We start from the raw sequence: 20586 nt of genomic DNA, 5'->3' as shown, positions 1-20586 counted from the left end.
GTGTTACAAGACTGTTCTATGCATTATAAATGCTAGATACTGTTCTGTGGTGGTGCTCCTGGTACTCTGGAAGCAGCAGTGCAGATCTTGCAAGTAGGGTACTCTCCATGTTCTAGATAAATAAGGAATTGATAAAGTTTCTGTACTAAGTGTCAGCTGTTCATGTTTGAGTAGGTTGTTGAAAGCTAACCACACATGATCTGGACACAACTCTATTGTAGGGTTGATATTCTGCCAATAAACTTGTTTTCTACTGAGAACAATGGCAAGCATCAGACATTTGTACTTCTGACAAATATTGTTACCAGAGTTATCCTTTTTATTAGGGGAAAAAACCAAAATCAAACATTTTGGGACTGAGTAAACTGAAACATCTTGTGCCTAGTTCCCTGAGACTGTACATTTCTGCTGTGTTATTGGTACGTACTCATAGGATGTCCCATCTGAGAACATGAGAAGACATGAAATTGAGTGCAGTCCTTACAAGCACTTTCCTTCAAATATACAATGCACATATGCACTAAGCAATGACTGATCACAGTAACTGTAGTGTAAGTAAATTCAACATTGTATCTATAAAATGGAAGTTAATACTTCCAATACAATGCCAGAAACTCATGCACACCTCAAAATATACCAATCAAAATTAAAAGGGTATAAAAAACTTTGAAAGGGGCAGATGTTGTTAGTACAACATGAATAAAGGAAAGTAGATAGAAAGATTGATAAACACAGGACTTTTGTATAGCTTTTCAATGATATGTGAATGCCAGAGTAAATAACTGTTATACTGAATAATTGCATGCAAGTTATATTATGAAAGTAGTAGTCCTCAGTGGCTGTTCTGAAGATGGATTTTATTAAAAGATTATGTTAAGATCTAGACTGGGAAACCAGATGTTCACATCACCTCACCAAGACTTGAGGTAATGTAATCATAAAAATCATTTAGTCACTGTCAGAAACAGCTTTGTCTCTTCACTGGGGGCTTCTAACAATTCATTCAAACTTAGTTACTCCTTCACATTGATTAAAATAGACATGCTAAGATTTGCTTATTTTTCTTTATTTGAAGTTCTTTACGTAGTATTTCCTCAGTTTCTCAAAACCATTTTTTGATGTATAGAGGGACAGTATTGTTTCAGACACTTAAGTAGTCAATGACTCCAAATAAACAAATATGCTCTTTGTTGTTCCAGTAAAAACTTACCCAAGTGGCTGTAAAATTGTATTGTATGCTTGTTTGAAAGTTACTTTAAAATAACAAAGTTTTATTAATAGTAAAATCTTCAATTTTTTACATTTATGTTCATATGACAAAATTGCATTAAAAATTTCACAAAAATAAGTTGGGACAAAAGTGGAAAACCTTATTTCAGTTGACATGTAGAAAAGTGGCCAAAGTAAAGAAGAAAAAAAGAACTTTAATCTTTCATGCTGTTTTTTGTTTTAAATGAAGCTTAAATTATTTGTTGACTACATAACATGGAATTAATGTGCTAAAAGTATTAAGTTCATTTGAATGGGTAGAATAGGGTCTGATTTTTTAAAAATAATAAAATAGAAAAGGCCACACTTTTAAACTGGAAATGAAAAAAAGGAAAAGTTATAAAAGATGGTGTTGGTTCTGTATTTAATTGCAGTAGCTATAGATAATCAGCATAACATTATCAGTGGAACAGTGTTCTTCAGAAATGTCCCTTTGAATGTTCTTGCAGGATGGTCTTAGAGGCAGCAAGTGACATGGCAGACAAATTGTAATGAATCTGAACAGCAGCAAAAAAGCATCTACATACACGACTGAGGTGTTTAATGTTGAGGTATACATATTTATATTGAGGTATGCATATTTGCAGTTACTTAGAAAGCGTTTTAATAATAGGGTTCTAAAATTTTCTCCTGTATCTGACATACAAAAATGTATAATCCAATAGCAGTATATGTTCCTGCCTATTAAAAAAAAGAAAAAAAAAGAAAAAAAAAGAAAAAAAAGAACAGCTTGCCTTTTTTTTTTTTTTTCCCCTGGTATCACTTAATGGTAATAACTTGCTTCTGAGTGGTATTCTGAACCTTGAAATTAAGCTATAACTTCTCCAATATTGCGAAATTCTTGGCACAAACAGCTGCATTTGTGCTAGTGTTGTTTTTGCTGATTATACAAACCCAGTAGAAGTAGTATCTTTAAATCATATTTTTGTATATAGAAACCTGCATGTGATTCAAGCTCTTAAAAATGTACTTGATTACTTCTGTATCAGAAGTATCACACCTGTGAAATTTGAAACTCTAATGTGTTTATGAGGAAAATCTGTTTTGTGTATGCTAATACAAACCCACTTTGAATGAAAGTAGTTGCTTCAGGACACATTCAGGTTTTCTTTATATAAATTAAAATGCACTAAAGGACAGAGTTTGCACTGGTGATGCTTTTATTGTCCTGGACAACATAATTTATGGATATTTCCTGGTTAAACGCCACTTTCAAGTTTCATATTTGATGAACAGAAAGCTTTTACTTAATATATTCAGATATATCAGTGCCAGATGAATTTCCCTTTGATGGGAATTTCTATGACTCACCAAGGCAATAACTTGGAATTAATTAAATAAAGTCCAATTTGGTTACAAATCCCCTTCCATCTCCTAGTGGAATGTTACACGTGGTCTTCAATATTTGAAGTACCTTTATAGTGGTGTATTCTCCCTTGTTAAAAAAAAATTGTTTTACTGAGTATGAGACAGCATTTAATCTGCAATCTCGAGAGGCCATTCTTTGGTTTAGTACCAAACAAACTGTTACAAAAGAATAGGCATGGTATATATAGCTCAGAGCTGTTGAAAAATACAGCCTTGCTGGTTCATATTAGCTTCAGCAATTATTTCACATCTGTAGAGCCTACTGGACTTAGAATACTTTTATTAAGCATGTCATTTCAAAACAATTTTCATTTGAAATGGATGATTTTTGTATTATTGATGTAAGTTTAGGGAGAGAAATTATGTCAAAAGGCAAAAAACTCAGGAAAGGAAGCTTCGAGAACATGTGGCTGTATCTGGGCCAGAATATGTCGACAAATTGTAAGGAATTTAGCAAACAGCAAGAATTAGGAATGAAAGTGTAAACTATAAGATTGAGCAATAGCAAAGCACAGTGATTTAAAAACAAAAGGTCTGCTCTGCTGATCCTTATCCTTTCAAATGAGGAGAGGGCAAGTCCTGATGCTGCGCCTAGTTTTGTGTTCAAGCTAGCCCTTGAGGCTCGTTGGCAGCTTTGTTTGCTTAAGACACATTCTCCCTGGCTAGGGCTACATTTGGTCTTCCTGCCAGAATATAATTTTTTTCTGGAAGGGGTGGTGGTGTTTGTCACTTTTGAAATAACTTGCTTGAATAAAAGATACTGTATAGATCCTTACTTTGCCCAGGTAACTGGTACAATGTTAGCTGCACAAAAGTACTGCTATGCTGGCAGAAGCTCTGTCTAAATGAAGGTATTTCTCTGTGTGTGTAGCTTTATCCTTCATGTAAAGCAGCTTCATATTTCTTGCGAGATAGTGATGAAAGCCTGAATGAATCCATTTCACATTACTTACACCTGTGCATCCCGCTCAGAAAGACTGGTTTATGGCACAGGAGCTGATTAAAGCTGATTAAATTATGAGACATGGCAGCTAGTCATGAGTCTTGGTTGAAAGACCAAGAATGGCCAGTAGTTGTGTGGACTGGTTCAGAATTATAGGCTGGGGAATGTTAGAATAAAGCACATACAACTTGTTAATATAGCAGTATAGTGCTAGGAGTTTATAGGAGTGTTCTGTAAAAGGAAATTGTGAAAGTATTTTTAGAAATAATGATAAACTTTTTACTGAGGCAAAGAAGAGTTTGCTTTTAAACATTAGGTAGTTTAGTCCTTGATGAGGAAGGTATTCAATTCATATATGGCAACCTATTAAAATAATCCAATTTTCTTTATCTTCAACATGTAGTGTTCTCCTTCAATGGTGACACTCTGAAGACAGGGGAAAGTGTTTTTAAACTAAGAAAGTTGCAGCACATCCGTTTGCAAAATCTCAGGTCTTTGGTTTCTTCTCAACACAGTGAATGTAATGAAGTGGCTGTAATAAAAAAAGAGCAATTTAACATGCTGATTACTTGCAGCAGATAATATGAGATGGGGTTTTTTGTTTTGGTTGGGTGTTTTGGGGATGTGTGTGTGGGTTTTTTGTTTGTTGTTTGGAGGTTTTGTTTCTTTTGTTTTTTTCGTTTATTTCTCTGTGGTAGCTCTGAGGAGCAAAAACTTTCTCATGGGCTAATTAGGTTTCTTGGTAGGCCTGTGCATAGAACTTTCCTGTTTTTCCCCAAAGCTGGGTACAATGAGAGTGGAAAACAGATGCAACCTTTGAGTTGTGTTTTCTACTGGGAAGCTGAAGTAGCTTAGTGTAGAGTCTGGAGAAGGAAGAAATAAGGGATTCTTCAAAAAAGTACTGCTTCCTAAAGCAGTGTTCACCTTAATATTGTGTAGTTTGCATATCATCCTATGATTATGTAGGCTGCATGACTAATTTTTTTTAAAGTTATTATATTTTGTACAGATTTTGTAATATTTCGCCAATTTCATGGTATGAATAGAATAGCAGCCTTTTCGATCTTATGTAGAAAATATTGTCCTACTGTCTTTTATTTCAAAATTGCTCTATTAATGCAATTGATAATAAAATTTTTAAAAGAAAAAATATAATAATATATATGACTTGATAGCAGACTTGTAAATCCTGTTGGAATGCAAAAGAAAAATGATGGTGAAGATTTTCTTGCATGAAGCTAGGACTTTTTTTTAATAATTATCAGGAAACAATTCTTGCAGTCTTATTTAGAAGATTATTATTGCAATAATTACATTTAACAGTTTAGACATTGATAATTAAAATAACTCTGTAAATTCAATTTTATTGAATTTATTCTAAATTAGTTTAAATACATTTATGGTCACTTGACAAATAGCTATTATTTATCAATTGTAATGATTTTAAGTAGGCTTACTGGGTGCCAGAACTCTGGAAGTCTTATTAGCTTTGCACTGCTATTTTTCTTCAAAGCTTAAAAACTTTTAAAAAACCAAACAAACAAAAATTAAGACTTCAAAATAAGGAACTGCTGTGATAGTCTGATCACCTGGCTCCAAACTTTTCAGAGTAGGAAATGGAGAATATTTCAGAGAAACTACTATTATAAAAGCCTAGCTGGGCTGAAATTAGAAGTTCATTTTGCTGTTGATTTCAGAGGGGATGTATGTCATGCCAATGATTACAGAAGTTCTGAAACACATGAAGTAACATGAATATTCTTCCCTTGATGTTGTAAAAGGGATGACATACAGAAAAAGGATATTTGAACAAACAACTTTTCAGTGACTTCAGTCACAAGGTCACAAATTTGCATGTATTTACATGTGTAATATTTACATGTGTAAACAAAAATTTGTTTACTAGAAGCCTGGAGTGTGTATAGTGAAAAATAGAAAGCTGAGTTTTGACTTGGGGAGGGACTGTGAGGAGGGAGAAAAAGGGAGTGAGAAGAATGAAGCAAAACGGTTCTGCCTTTTAAACAGGCACCTGTGTCAGTGTACTGTAGGAATTTTTTTGGCCTTTGGCTTCTAGACATAATAAAATTCAGTCTTTGCTAGCTTCTCTTGTCTCTTACATTATCTCTTTTATTTTTACACTGGTGAGTTGAAGCATTATGTTATTAGGGACAAAAAAACTGTCTGATAAATCCTTCATGATTTACAGCATGTGGCAGCTTTGTGTACATGCTGCAAGAACACCTGGTTTTCTGTGGGAGTTTTTATACATCACTACGCTCAAGGATACTAATTTCTTGCACTAACTGCAACTGAGTGCAACCATCCAACCAATTCTTTATCTACCAAGTGACCAATTTAGAGACAAGCATCTCATGTGGGATGGTGTCAAATGCTTTGCACAAGTCTAAGATAACGTCAGTCACTCTTCCCAGATCTAGTACTGCTGTAACCCCACCATAGAAGGCCACTAAATTTGGCAGGTGGAATTTGCCCACATTTGCCATAATGAAGCTGTGTTGGCTGTCACAAATCACCTGCTTACATTCTGAGTGCCTAAGCATAGCTTCCAGCTTCCAATCTGCTCCATTATTCTTCTGGATAGGAAGAAGACACTGGTGGGCCCGTAGTTCCCTCTGTCTTCTTTTTTTCCCTTTTAAAATATCAGAGTTATGTTTCCCTTTTTCCAGTCAGTGGGAACTTCCTGGGACTACCATGACTTCTCAAATATGATGGATAGTGGCTTAGCCATTCCCACTGCCAAATCCCTTGGGTCCTGCAGATGTGTGTCCTCAAGTACAATGGACTTATACACCTTCAGGCTCCCTAGATGGTCTTGGACCTGATAATTTCCAACAGCATGTGGTTCTATGTTGTTGTCTCTCCAACAGATGTTGGGGTGGTTGAAGCCCCCATGAGGATGAGGGCCAGGGCTTGTGCTTGTGAGGCCACTACGATCTATCGAGGGTCCCATCCAATCTGTCTCCCTGGATGGGCACGTGGCAGGATTATGTTATTGTTACTGCAATTGTCCTCCCTGTGCTCTCAGTCAGCTCTTCATCCATCCCCAGTGAAACTCCACGTGCTCCAGCTGGTCACTGACATAGAGGAAAACACTGCCTCCTTTGTCTCCTTTGCCTGTCCTTCCTAAAGAGCCTCCACTCCAGTCACAGGAGTAATCCCACCATGTCTATGTCATGCCAGTTAGATCCCAGCCCTGCACAACTGTATTGTCTCTGCTTATTTTCCTGATTTTAATATTTTAATTTGTTTATTTTTTGTCTTGTTTCATTTTGGGGTGTTTTCTTTTTCATTAGGATGGTGAGCCAGTTAAACCAGGAGTAGCAATGACAGACCTTGCTACTGGGTTGTATGCATATGGAGCAATTATGGCTGGCTTACTTCAGAGGTGTAAGACAGGAAAAGGACTACACATTGACTGCAATCTTTTGTCAACTCAGGTAGGAGTGGTAAAATATTGCTTTCTGTTGTGTAAATGTTTGAACCTTAGAATAAAATTTGCATTTAAATGTGCATTAGTTAGTATAACTAATGACAACAATAATAATGACATTAGTGATCATTCTCTTGACCTACCTCTCTGTTAGCAACCATTTTATATGACATGGTTGTTGTTATTACTGCACTAAGTTTGGCTTTCACTTTTTGCAAAGGTCTGCCATGTCCCTTGAAAACACAGGTTAATCAAGAGTTATAATATCACTGAGTTGTAATATCACCGAGATTGTAACAGTTGTAGTGAGTAATTGGAAACAGAGAAGCCAAAGTGGTGAAACCAATGTTGAAAAGAAGGCTTTGGCAGTGGGTAACATTATTCCAGAGCAATGGAATAACTTGTGCAAAATCACCCCGAGTATTAAAGGATCACCCAAGTTCCAAAGAAATGTAATCCAGGAGGTCTGCCTTTTGGGTCTGGGAGTTAAAGAATGAAGTAAGCTTGAAGATGCAGCATTTTCCCTAGGCATTAAAGGCAAAGTTGTTTTGATTGTGAAAGAAATAGCATATACTACAAATAATGAGAACTTTAATTCTTCTTTGACTATTTGAACACCATTGGTGCATTAGATTTATAATTTCTAAAAAGCAAGTGACGTTGATATGAGCTGTATATGATGAGGTGATACATTGTCTGGCTGATGTAGGTACTTGCTGGTACCAATTGAGCACATGGTACAAAGGAATTTTTGTTTACGTCAAAATTGTATGCGGTCCTAATCAGAGCAACTACAGTGCTCTATTGTTTTCATCTTAATTCAATTATATTTTTCATCACACTATACCTGTCAGTACAGTTGGGAAATGACAGTGCTCATTGTGCCGAAAGTTTGCCCAGGTGTGAGCAAGAAGTTGGACACCTAAATCGTTGTATGATAACAATGATCGGGACTAATGGTTGAGGTTGCTCTTGTTTTAGTGCCTACTGCTTTTGTTTGAATAACTACTGAAATCAGAGTGGAGGCGAAATCCTTGCTTAAATCAATAAAGAACTTTTCATTTGTTTCAGAACAAATGTTTGTAAGAACTGAATGTAATTATACTTAAATATATTTGCAAATGTTGTGTCTGTATTGGAAAAATGTTTAGAAAAAGCAGTTCAGAAAAATATTTTGAATGTGTATTAATTGCTTATTAAATATTTTGTGTGTGTATGGACGTAGGGGGGTTCTGTTTAAGGTATTGTAGTGATATATATTATGGCAGCCGCTCCTCGATCTTTTTAATTTCTAATTTTATAAAAATACTTCTGATAATTTTTGTTAATTTCCAGGGTAAATCTGGGAGGGGTGTGTGTGTGTTTAATTCCTTATTCCACTGGTTTTTGGGCTTTTTTTTTTTTTTTTTAGTGAAGTCTTCTTGGTTATTATTCAGTATTTTATCAAATACTGAAAGCAAGAAGAGTTGAAGTTAGATGTTTCATTAGCTGTCTTATTTCAGCTTATTTGCCTTAAAAGTATGATTTGCCTTTATAACCTTTTTCCTTGATTAGTGTAGATTTGTCTATACACAGATGTATTCTTATATTGCAGAATTTCCATCTGAACTTCCACATTATTGTCCTTTAGGCCACTCACTAGCATACACAAGGAAGAGATTGAAGCCCTGGAAAGATGTTAGTGGGAAAAGCATGTGACATGGTGTTTGTCTTCTACATCATTAGTTGAAGCAGTGCTAAATGGTCAATGAAAAGCTTAGTGGGTTTTAGCTTTTTTCCTTTTTTTTTTTTTTTTTTTTTTTTTTTTTTTTTTTTAACATTAACCCCTTCCCTGCTCATTATTGAATTATATATATCTCAAAGTTATGAAGAAGTAATTCCATAAACGTGCACACTCTCATTGAAAAATAAGTGTTTCTATTTACTTCAGTGGTGGGTAAATGAAATTCAAATAATCAAGTATATTAGAACAGAGTATTGACAAAAGATGTTATTTAAAAAACAGCTCTTTTGTTTTAGATGACCCTGTTGCATCAGTCAAATTAATTTTAGGGTGTTGTCTCAAGACTGTAATGGGAACATCTATTAAATTGGAAGAAGCATTTATGGATGAGGTTGTAAAGTAAAAAAAAAAAAAAAAAAAAAAAAATTAATCCCATTAAAAAGTTCTGTTAAAATGAAAAAAATGCAAGTGGCACTTGAGTCTCTCTCAGAAAATCTAGTTTCTTGGTTTGTTTTCTTTTCTTTGTGAGACTAGTGGTTACTTATAAGTGTATAAGGGTGAATGTCTCTACTAAGAAAGAGTAGTACAAGTCTGAAAATTAATGTAAATACATAAATTACTCTTGCAATTTTGATGGTAATGTGTTTTTTAAAAGGAAGTTAGAGAATTACTATTATATGATCTGGGTATCTAAATATACATGTTTCCAAAGAGATCTTGGTTTTACCTCCCAAGTAAGTATCTAAGGCTAGCTTTTCCTCATGTGATGAATGTTTAAAAGAAGGACTTTTTGACGTTTCTCATGGATGCTGCCAAAAAAATAAGGAACCTAAAATTTTAGACTTTCAGTTTATTAGGCTCTTGTTGGTGTTGATTTATGGTAGGATCTGGAGACGAAACAAACACATAGTAATAACTTCCTTCAGCATGAGTTTCACTGAAGTGTAGTGATTTTTAATGAGAAAAAAGGAATCTTCTATGTGTACTCAACCATCCTATTCATAGTGTTGTGATGGCAGAATCTCATATGAAACTTCTTGGTTTTGCCAGCATTTCATGCACTGAGCTAATATAGCTGTGTGCTTGGGTCTTTTGTTCGTCCCTTCATCTGAACTGAAAACTGTGAACCTGGCCAATACAAATGTCTTCATTGTTCAGTGTTGATGACTTTGACTATGTCAGAAAGGAATAAAAACCCCAGGGGTTAGATTAAATCACTCAGTTAATTAGAAAATCTTGAAAACTGCTTGATTTATTTTATAGCAGAAAACATCTAAATGTCCATCTATCCTGTGGGCCTATCTATGTCCAACTGATAGTGTCTATGCTATGACTTTTCTGCATGCCTTGTAGAAATGCAAGAGGATTGATTTTTTTTTTTTTTTTTGGTGGAGAGGAAGGCTAGAGAATGCTTTTGGTACTAGTTTTCTGCACAGACTGCAAATAACAAAGAGCATTGAACCGATTTCAACTGCCAACAAAACTGATCTGAAACTTTTTAAAGAACTATTTTACTGACTCGGAAGTTAGTTTTGTCTTTTGTGATCTGCATAGAACCAAATTATAAGTGAGATCCTGTTCTCTGAAAAGCATTGCTTTTAGAATATCTTAAAATATGTATCTTAATTTCAAATTCTGTGTTTTAAACACTTATTAGTACCAGAGAAGATTTCTTTCCCCAGGACAAAATAGGATTCTAGGATTTTTTTGAATGAGTGATATGGTAACTCCTAGGATGTGGCTTTGCAGGGAGCAGAAACTTTCTGTATCTCTCATCTATAAACTTTTAACCCATGTTGTACAATTCCTTTGAAATGTTTGGCTTTTAGATGATTCACAGTTGTAAGCTCCAGACCTTTCAGCAGCTAAATGGTGTCCTTTAGATGATACTGATAAATAAGAAGGAAGTGGGGTTTGGATTTGGTTCCAATTATGCAATTGTGCCTTTTCTTCTGTTGTGGCTTAAAAAATCTCTTGGAAGTTTTAATATCCTTCCTGTATTTAATTACTACCAGGCTCCAACAAATACTGTAATAAGTTGGTTTCATTTGGATTAAAAATCTGCAAGAATATTTTACATTTAACATTTCTGCAATTTTGCAGTATATTTTTTCCCAGATTCCACAGACAGGATAATGTGATTAATATTGTTTGTATAATATGATTGGTCATCAGACATTCTGTCCTTCTATTTACTATGTTTTAGTTTGTATTTGCCATAGCAAACACTTAATCTTCTTAAAATATTGAAGTAACTCTAGAAAATACTAGAAAATTGGTATAAATTATTTTCTTTATTTCATTTTTGTGCTTTATTAAACAGATTACTGGGGGAATGATGGGGGTTAGAAGCTATTAGTTTTTGTTTCTACGTCACATTTTCCTAAGATGATTCTGTTTAAGGCTTACCTATTTAAGATGCTTTCAGTTCTGTGTATTTCAGGGCTTTCATGGCATGTCTTTTAGCAGTTATTAAGTATAGATGAAACTGGTAACAGTTGCATACTGCCTGTAGCACATACATGGCATCATAGAATCCATGAGCAGTAAGTTGTGGGGAAATATGAATTTAGGAACTTAAATACTGCTCAGATGTCTTGACTGTATCTTGTTGCTTTTCTGCTTGCTGAGAGTCATGAGTTGACTGAATACCAAAAGAAAAATCATTGTTTTTGGAAGTTATTGCTTCTGGTGATTTTGGAGGCCAGCTATGAGGACTGTTACACAGTTGTCTTGTTTTTGGGTATGGTTTGAATAAGTGGGTTTTTTTACAAGCTTATAAAGCAACATCTTTGCAAAACATAGTATTCCTAATCTCCATTGTAATAAAAAATTGAGCATATGCTGTGTGGAGATGTCATCTCCTTCACTGTATAGCTCTCATATGGAAAAATAACAAAATCTGAATTAATGTGAACATTTCTTTAAACATATATTGCACTAAAAACACTTCTTGGCCTGTATTCTTGACAATTTCCATTGAGGACAGCTGTATAACTAAGAACAGAACTTATCCCTGTGGATTTTAAGCAGCCAGAATTTGGTTGAATAGACCAGAAGACCATACACACATGACAGTAACTCAATTTAATATTTGCCTCTGTGGAACGTGTGTTGTGATTTCTAATGATTAGTTATGCAGTCATTGGTAGAACGTCCTCCAACTGGATCTTGGTTTTATTTAGAGGCTTTCTTTACTCTGTAAACAGAGAATTGCTAGGGAATTTATTCTTTAAATGCTACCTAACTGTAAATTCTGTGTCTTTTTGTTCTTGTGCTAAAGAAACCAAACCTGAATGAGTTGCAGCTTCATTTTCCTGTGTTGATCTACCTCTGTTGTTAATTAGAAAAGGGCTAGAAAGGAGATAGAAAAAGTATGCCCCTTTATTACTGAAAAAAATAAAAATGGCTGCCTGGAGTGGGTAGAGGAGAGAGTTTGAAGACAAAGGAAGATATTTTAATGAGTTTTTAATTTAGGTGACCTTTAAATAAGGGTGTAATCTTGGAAATGCAATCAAGATGTTTATTACCAGCAGATCAGATTTCAGAATCATGATGAGTATTAGGACAAGGATAACCTGGGTAAATGAAAAGAAAGGAGAATGAATTAAGCAACTAGTAGCAGAATAAACACATTTAGTGTACCCCAAAAGCTCACCTGCCCCTCTCAACTCATAGAATTTTTCGGAAGTCATTCTATAAATTCATCAAATTAGGATAGAGCCTTTCAACAAATTTTGCTGCATTTATTTATGTAAATAACAAGTAAAAGGGTTGTAACTTGATGGAAGAGGTTTTAGTTTTATGTCATGGAAAATTTTAAGTTAGCAAGACAGCTGATTTGTATGTGCTATTGAACCTCTGGAAATCTAATAAACTGTAACAGGTGTGGCATTTTGGGGTATGGTAATATAACTCTAACTAAGGGTTCAACACTGCTTACTTCGATTACTTCAGATAACTCTCATTAAAATTTCTTTGTAGATTATAATTTATTAAATAGAAAGGTGAAGTAAAGGATGATGCTGGAGCACATTTCAAATAATGACTTCCTTTAGTCTGATGAGGTCCTGAATTCTTCCTGGTGAAGCTGCCAGAATTTCTCTTTGCATTCAGCACAGTATTGTTTCTGTATTCAGTATTGATTTTGGCTAATCAGTTAGATTGCAAACTCTTCAGAGAAGTGACGTGTGATTAGGCCAAAAGTCATAATTTGTTACTTATTATGTTATAATGAAAGCTATTAAAAAAATGTGTTCAGACTTAAGTTTTGGACTTATAAAACAGATATCCATTAAACTGTCTAAAAGTCATAGAATTATCAAGGTTGAAGGAGATTCTTAAGATCATGAAGTCCAGTTGTCAAACCAGAACTACCACTATAACTGCTAAACCACTAAACCACATCATCCTCATCCAGACATCTCTTAGATGTCTCGAGAGGTGGTGACTCCACCATCTCCCTGGGCAACCTATTCCAAAGCCTGACCACTCTAACGCTGAATTTTTTTTTCCTAGTATCTGAATCTCCCTTGTCTCATCTTAAGGCAATGTCCTCTGGTCCTCTCACTGCAGGCACACTAGAAGAGACTGGCCCCCACCTCACTACAGCCTCCTTTCAGGTACTTGCAGACAACAATGAGGTCCCTCCTGAGCCCCCTCTTCTCGAGAATAAACAAGCCCAGCTCTCTCAGCCGTTCCCCAGAAGACACGTTTTCCAGACCTTTCACAAGCCTTCTTTGGCCATGCTCCAGCACCTCAATGTCCTTTCTAAAGTGAGAGGCCCAGAACTGAACACAGCATTAGAGGTGTGGCCTCACCAGTGCTGAGTGCAGGAGGGTGATCACTGCCCTGCTCCTGCTGGCCGCACTGTTCTTCACAGTGATCTTGGCCACCTGGGCACACTGCTGGCTCATACTGAGCACCCCCAGGTCCCTTTCTGCTGAACAGCTCCTGAGCCACTTCTGCCCAAGCTTGTCAGGCTTCATGGGGTTGCTGGGACTCAAGTGCAGGACCCAGTACTTCCCCTTTGCCCTCATGATGTTGTCCTCAGCCCACAGATCGAGTCTGTCCAGGTTTCCCTGCAGAGCCTTCCTACTCCAAAGCAGATCAACACTCCCACCCAACTTAGTGTTTTCTGCAAATCTACTGAGGGGGCCCTGAATCCCCAGGTCCAGATCATCAAAACAGATGTTTAACAGGGAGCAGCCCCAAAACTGAGCCCTGGGGAACACCACTAGTGACCCACCACCAGGTGGATTTAGTTCCATTCACCACAAGTCTCTGGGGCTGGCCATCCAGCCAGGTTTTTATTACTGAGGTGTTCACAGATTTAGGTGAATGCTGTGGGAGACTCTGTCAAATGCTTTACTGAAGTCTAGATAGAGTACATCCATGGCCATTCCCTCATCTGCTAATTGGGTCACTTGGTCATAGAAGCAGATCAGATTGGTCAAGCAGGACCAGTCTTTCATAAATGCATGGTTGCTGGACTTGATCCCCTGACTGTCCTGCATGTGTCATGTAATGGCACTCAGGATGATCTCTTCCATGACCTCGGTTGGAACTGAGACTGACAGGCCTGTAGTTCCCTGAGTCATCCTTCAGATGCTTCTTGTACATTGCCTTTACATTTGCTAATTTCCAGTCAGCTGGAACTTCTCCAGTTAACAAGGACTGCTGGTAGAGGATTGAGAGTGGTTTAACAAGTTCTTTTCCTTCCCTCATTACTCTGGGGTGGGTCAATGTGACCATCAATGTGAGTGTCTAGTCATAGTTCAGTTATTTGTAAAAATGCCTTGCCTTACTTTGAATGGATTTGGTAGTACTAGATTTCTCTAATAAATGTATTTGAAGTTATTTTTATTCTAGTGTCCTATGTGATAAAACATTTTGGGTTTGATAAGAGTTAAATATTTTTGTAGATTGATTAAAGAATAACTTCCTTCTTCAGGATATCATTTACAATGCTGCCATTACTTAAAAAGCATTACATGGAAGTGCCATATTTTGACTCCAGACTCACTGGTAATACTCAAGTCGAATAGAACTTTGGACTACATTTCTCTGATTTGCATGCTGTGTAACAGCTTAGAAGATGAATTACATCTGCAATGTGAACAGCATTAAAATACTCAAAAGAGCAGTATGGGTGTTGCTTAATGCTGCAGAGGCACAGATATTACAATCTTGTAAAACATCGTATTTCAAACATTTTATTCAATTGCACAGATTTGTGACATCCCTGTAGTGCATTAGCACCTAAGTACTTAGTGGGCAGTGAATGGAGATTTTCAGTGTTAGAACTAAAGCCTTTGTTGTTCTGCTGAGGTAATACTGTAATGATTCGGAGATTTCACTCTGATAATATGGAGACAACCATTTGCACATTTCTCACACAACCAAATAGGTGTGACTTGTTTCTGTATGTGCCTCCCTATTTATCAAATGAAGTGTAAAAATCTACCTGTTTTCACTGCTGCAGCACAAGCTGGTGAAATTACTATTATATTTTATTCTTGTATTTGTTCACTGCAGATAAGATAAGAATGACAATGTCAGTAGACAAACACATCTAAGATTCTTTTTTCCATGCAAGTATTAATGCTTATAAATGTGGAGACAAAAAAGATGGGTGCTGTAAATGGTTAGATGTATGCATATTTTCATTGTAAATAGTATTGTTCCTATCATAAGATCAAAAGTGAAAAGTGCCTTAATACAGCTTGTTTGGGATGTTGACAGCTTTCCATGGATAAGCATTCTTATTACTGATTAAAAAAATAGTATCCTTCAAAAAGTGTATATAGCATCCATTTTGGAGTCTTTGGATACTACACTATTGAAAATAAGAATAAAATTTGCTATTGTTAATTCTGATGCCTGTTTTCAGACGCAATTAACTTTTATATGAGCAAAATCTGTTTGTCTTTATCATATTTTTATGCTTTGTTTTCTCCATTCTCAGCTGTCAAACATAGCTACTATTTTTAGAATAGAAAAGAAACATTTAGGTTGGAAAAGAACTTAAAGATCATCAAGTGACTCAGCACTGCCAAGTCCATCACTAAAGCATGCTCCTAAGTGCCACATCTTTTAAATACCCCCAGATACAGTGACTCTACCTCTTCCTTGGGCAGCTTGTTTCAATGGCTGACAAAGAGCCATTTTTTCTGAGAAAAAAAGTTTCCTATTATCTAATCTAAACCTCCTGGGTTTAGAGGCCTTTTCCTCTTGTACTATCACTTGTTGCCTGGGAGAAGAGACTGGCCCCACTCCCACTTCACTACAGCCTCCTTTCAAGAAGTTGTAGAGAGCATTAAGGGTTGTCTCAGAGCCTCCTTTTCTCCAGTCTGAGCAATGCAATCTCCCACAGCTGCTTCTTGTAAGACTTATGCTCCAGAACCTTCACCAGCTTCACTGTCCTTCTCCAGTGCTTCAGCACCTCAGTATCTTTCTGGTAGTGAGGGGCTCGAAACTGAGCCCAGGATTTGACGCCACACTATTCTCTTCTGATGACAGAGCACTGCCCTGGCCTTTTGGCCACACTATTCTTGATCCAGGCCAGGATGCCACTGGCCTTCTTGGCTGCCTGGGCACAATTCTGGCTCAAGTAGAGCTGCTGTCAGTCAGCACACCCAGGTCCTTTTCTGCTGAGCAGCTTTCCCACAGCCTGTAGTGCTGCCTGGGATTGTTGTGACCCAAGTGCAGGATCCAGCACTTCTTGTTGAACCTCATGTCAGTGTCTTTGGTCCATTGATCCAGCCTGTCCAGGTCCCTCTGCAGAGCCTTCCTACCCTCCACCCGATCATCACTGCTGCCAAACATGGTGTTATCTGCAAAGTGACTGAGGGTGCATTTGGTCCTCTTGTCTAGTGTATTGCTAAAGATGTTAAACAGAACTGGCCCAAATACTGAGCCCCGGGGAGCTAACAATCAGCCAGCCACATGTAGCACCATTTACCACCACTCTCTAGGTCCAGCTATCCACCCATCCAAGCTACGAGCAGAAAAAGGCTGTGAGAAAATGTCAAAGGCTTTATTAAAGTCCAGGCAGACAACAGCCACAGCTTTTCCCTCATCCACTAAGTGAGTTGCCTTGCCATAGAAGATCAGGTTAGTCAAGTAGGACCTGCATTTCATAAGCCTTTACTGGCTGAGCTTGATCCCCTGGTTGTCGGACATGTGCAGCATGATGATCCTTTGCCTGAACCTTTTGATGATCCTTCCTGTAGCATATGCAGCCTTCCTAGATTCCTTTGTCCTGCAGGACTTCTTCCCAAGGGACTCTCTCTACCAGTCTCCTGAACAGGCCGAAGTCTTCCCTCTGGAATTCCAAGGTTCTCCTGATGGCCCTCTCCTTCCTTCTGCAAGAATTAAAAATTCTATCATTTCCTGACTGCTATGCTCAAGACAGCCTTCCACCCCCATGCAGAATTCCCTCTCTGTTCACAAACAACATGTCCAGAGGGCCCTTTCCCTAGCTGCACCAAGTGTGTCAGGAAATCATCTTCCACACACTCCAGAGACCTCCTAGACTACTATCTCTTTGTTGTAATGTATTTTCAAGATATCTATTATGTGGAAGTCCCTCAAGAGAACAAGGGAGAGCAAACTGTGTGACTTCTCCCAGCTGCTCATTGAATATTCCATCTGCCCCAGGAGGTTGGGTGGTCTATATGACTGCCACCAGGATGTCTGCCCTGTTGGCCATCTTGATTCTTTCCCATGACTACTCAACCCTATCATCACCATCATTCAGCTCTAGAAAGTCAAGACACAAAATGTGTTACAGTGTTAGAGAAACCTGTATGCAGTGTAGCAGAATAAGCTTTTTGTAAATTGAATTTTGCCTGGGCTTAGCAAAGCTGTGTGAAATACAGAATACAATGCATTTAATATTTCAGTCCGTATATAGTCTTTCTTCAGAGAAAATAAAGTCTTAAAAAAATAATTGAAGTTTATGACTAAAGTTGTCTGATATGTCTGTTATCAACATTTTATTTCATTTGTTAAAACACTACCAAAGTTTTAACTGTTTTGGCTGTATTTTCCATGTCATGGAAAAGAAAAGAGGTTTGTTTTCAAAGTTTCTTTAAAAATGATTCATCTCTTTCCAGGATCATGTTATGGGAAAATCCATTGATAGGCTTTTCTCTTTTTTCCTTTTTTTTCTTAATGAGAAACCTAGTTTTTCAGGCTTTGGATTTTGCACAGAGCATACAGACTACCTTTGGAGTTCTTGGTATTTTTAGCCCTAATACTCTCCTTAATAGTGTGGGGTTTTTTTGTTTTTTTTTTTTTTGTTTTTTTTTTTTAAGGTAGCAGGTTCCTTAGAGATGTTCCTTTGTAATTATGAAGCTGAAACAAGATTTTTTTTCAGTGATTGAAGTAGTATCTTACTTTATACTTTCAGAAAAAAAAAAAGACTAGTATTTTTTTGTAATCAAGAAATTTATTCTTTCTTTTAGAATGTGTCTTTCTTCAACTGGAGCTCGTTTAAAAGAAATATTTTTTTTGGTTTCCTTTTTCTCTTTCATGTCACTGTTGTCTAATAGCTTCTATGATCAGGATTTTTGTTTTTGATCCTCCACCTAAAATTCATCTGAATGTGTGGAAGTTTATTTTTTGTTCGTTTTGTTTGTTTTGTTTACCTGTTTGATTAGAGACTGAGGAGAGATAAGAGTCCATTTAACATGTACTTACTCTTGAAACTGAGTGCTGAATAATACATACTTTTGAAATTACAAGTCCTACATCTGTTTGTTGTATCAGTCTTTGCTATTGTTAATGCTAATTGAATCTTAATCAGGAGCTGATCTTCATCCTGTGGGCAGCACAGAAGCATTAATTCTGCTCTTTTATAAGCTCTAAATAGCTCATTAAAAATAATTTTTAGATCAGCTCTTTTTTATTGTTTCATTTCACTGAACGTAGCAGTTCTCTGCAATGTAAATGCATTGTATTTTTGAAGATATCTTAGTTTCTCTATTTATGTAGTCTAATTTTTTTTAATAAAGCAAAAGATGTTATCAGACATCTTTTTCAGGCAAAAAAGTATTTACACAATTGTGTACTTTAAAGTCTGTTTTGCTCTTTTTATCTATCTTCACCTCTGAGAATTCATATTCTACATAAGGTATTCAAATACATTACCTTTTATTTTCTTACTGCATGATTTGGGTTTTTTTATTGTTTTGATTCAATTAACTCAGTCTAGCACATCTTTTGTGTGATTTGCTGTGTGCTCTTGGTCAGGTTGCTAACTGGAATCAACAAATCAGCATGTGATTGCTGGCATGGACTTGGATACCTGCCTAAGTGTCTGCTTGGAAGGTACAAGAACAGAGCACTATAGGAGACCTGTTTTAAAATTCTACTTATTTGTCATTAAAGATTTGATTTTATCTTAACAAGATTGTAGTTGTGGCTAGGATTATGCCATTTATGGATACTTCAGTGCCAGGAGTTTTCTTTTGTGAAGGGTGAATTCATGATAATTTCCTGGAATTTTGCATTAAGAGAAATTTGTGTCACTGATTAGAAAATTCTTTTTACCCAGAGCACAGTGTTCAACACAAACATTCTTCTAAAATTCTCTTTAATGGTATTAAGCCCTGGCCTACGTGATAGTTGTTTTATTTATTTAATTTTTTAATTTATTTTTTTTTTAGTTAACTTTTGCAGGCCAGACCTGCTGCCTTGATGCAGGGACACCACGGATGAAGCAGTATAATCTTGCTCCTTTGTAGGCTGTGTATTTGAAGGTGGGAATGTCTGCCCTGCCTATAGGTGTATGCCACTCCTGAACTGATCTTTTAGCTTCTGCAGATCTCTCAGCTTCAGGCTAGATGGGTGGCCCTTACAAGCCCCAATGTAAGGTGATGTTTGTCGATAGCTCCTGGGAATGCTGTGGTTTACTGCTGGACCCCTGCATGATGGGCTGCCTTGAATTGTGTCAGCTCCCTTGCCTCTATGCAAGGCTTGGTTTCTGCTGCCCAGTTCATTCTTGCAGGAGTTACAAACACAATTCCCTGTTTAAAAACTGATAGAATGCCACCATTCATTTGGTATAGTGCAGCATCCTGAAAAAGTTGGGTCAATGCTTAGGAATTGCATAATTAGCTGGAAGAGTGGGGGTTTCCTGATAGAGATAGAGGTTTTGGGTTTTGATGTGGGGTTTTGGGTTTCTGGATAATGCAAAAATGACTCAAGGAGCAAGAGCTGAGAGTCACTTGGTGCACATGTACATGGAAGTAGCTTACAGAAGGGCAATAGGGAACAACTGCAAAAGCAAAATTAGTCAAATCTAAGCATTATCAGTGTCAAAATACTTATTAGGGAAAACATAAACCAGTAAAATGAGTTATTAGGTAAATACTAGCAAAGGATCAGTGATTTTAAGAGACCTTTTGTAGTGTCCACCAAATGTGGATTGTGGCCTTATGTTCTCAAGTAAAGATTTTTTTAATATGTCACCAGAAGTATGGAAAAAGTGTAAATGGAAGATTATTTGCCTCTGCACAACAGAAAGCGATGGAATTTTCTAGAATGGTTTTTTCTACAAAGCTGTAAATTAATAATTGTGTTACTACTTCTGTAACATGGCATAAAATAATTTACCTATGCCAGCGTAAAATGCCTGAGTCTCAAAGTTCATAAGTCTACATGCTTGCTTTAAGAATAAGCAAACAAAGAATGAGACAGAAATAAATTAACTTGGCTTAGAGTCAAAGCAATGTTAAGATATGTGGCACGACAGCAGACAAAAAATTGGAGGGAGAAGAAAGTAAAGACTATAATTAAAATGTTATTTTCTCTTTCCAGTTACCT

General features: G+C 36.7%; 1 protein-coding gene across 4 annotated transcripts in view; it reads left to right on the top strand.

The window, feature by feature from the left end:
- SUGCT (succinyl-CoA:glutarate-CoA transferase) overlaps positions 1-20586 on the top strand; it is a 315880-nt gene that overhangs the window by 38815 nt on the left and 256479 nt on the right. For all 4 annotated transcript variants that reach the window (XM_066323055.1, XM_066323063.1, XM_066323071.1 and 1 more), the window contains exon 8: positions 6895-7038. In XM_066323055.1, the coding sequence (XP_066179152.1) occupies positions 6895-7038 (144 nt within the window). The remainder of the gene's footprint in view (positions 1-6894; positions 7039-20586) is intronic.

Source organism: Sylvia atricapilla, chromosome 1, assembly GCF_009819655.1.
Source record: "Sylvia atricapilla isolate bSylAtr1 chromosome 1, bSylAtr1.pri, whole genome shotgun sequence".
Taxonomy (NCBI): domain Eukaryota; kingdom Metazoa; phylum Chordata; class Aves; order Passeriformes; family Sylviidae; genus Sylvia; species Sylvia atricapilla.
Note: the sequence above shows the minus strand (reverse complement) of the source record. Positions and strands in the feature narration are given on the sequence as shown.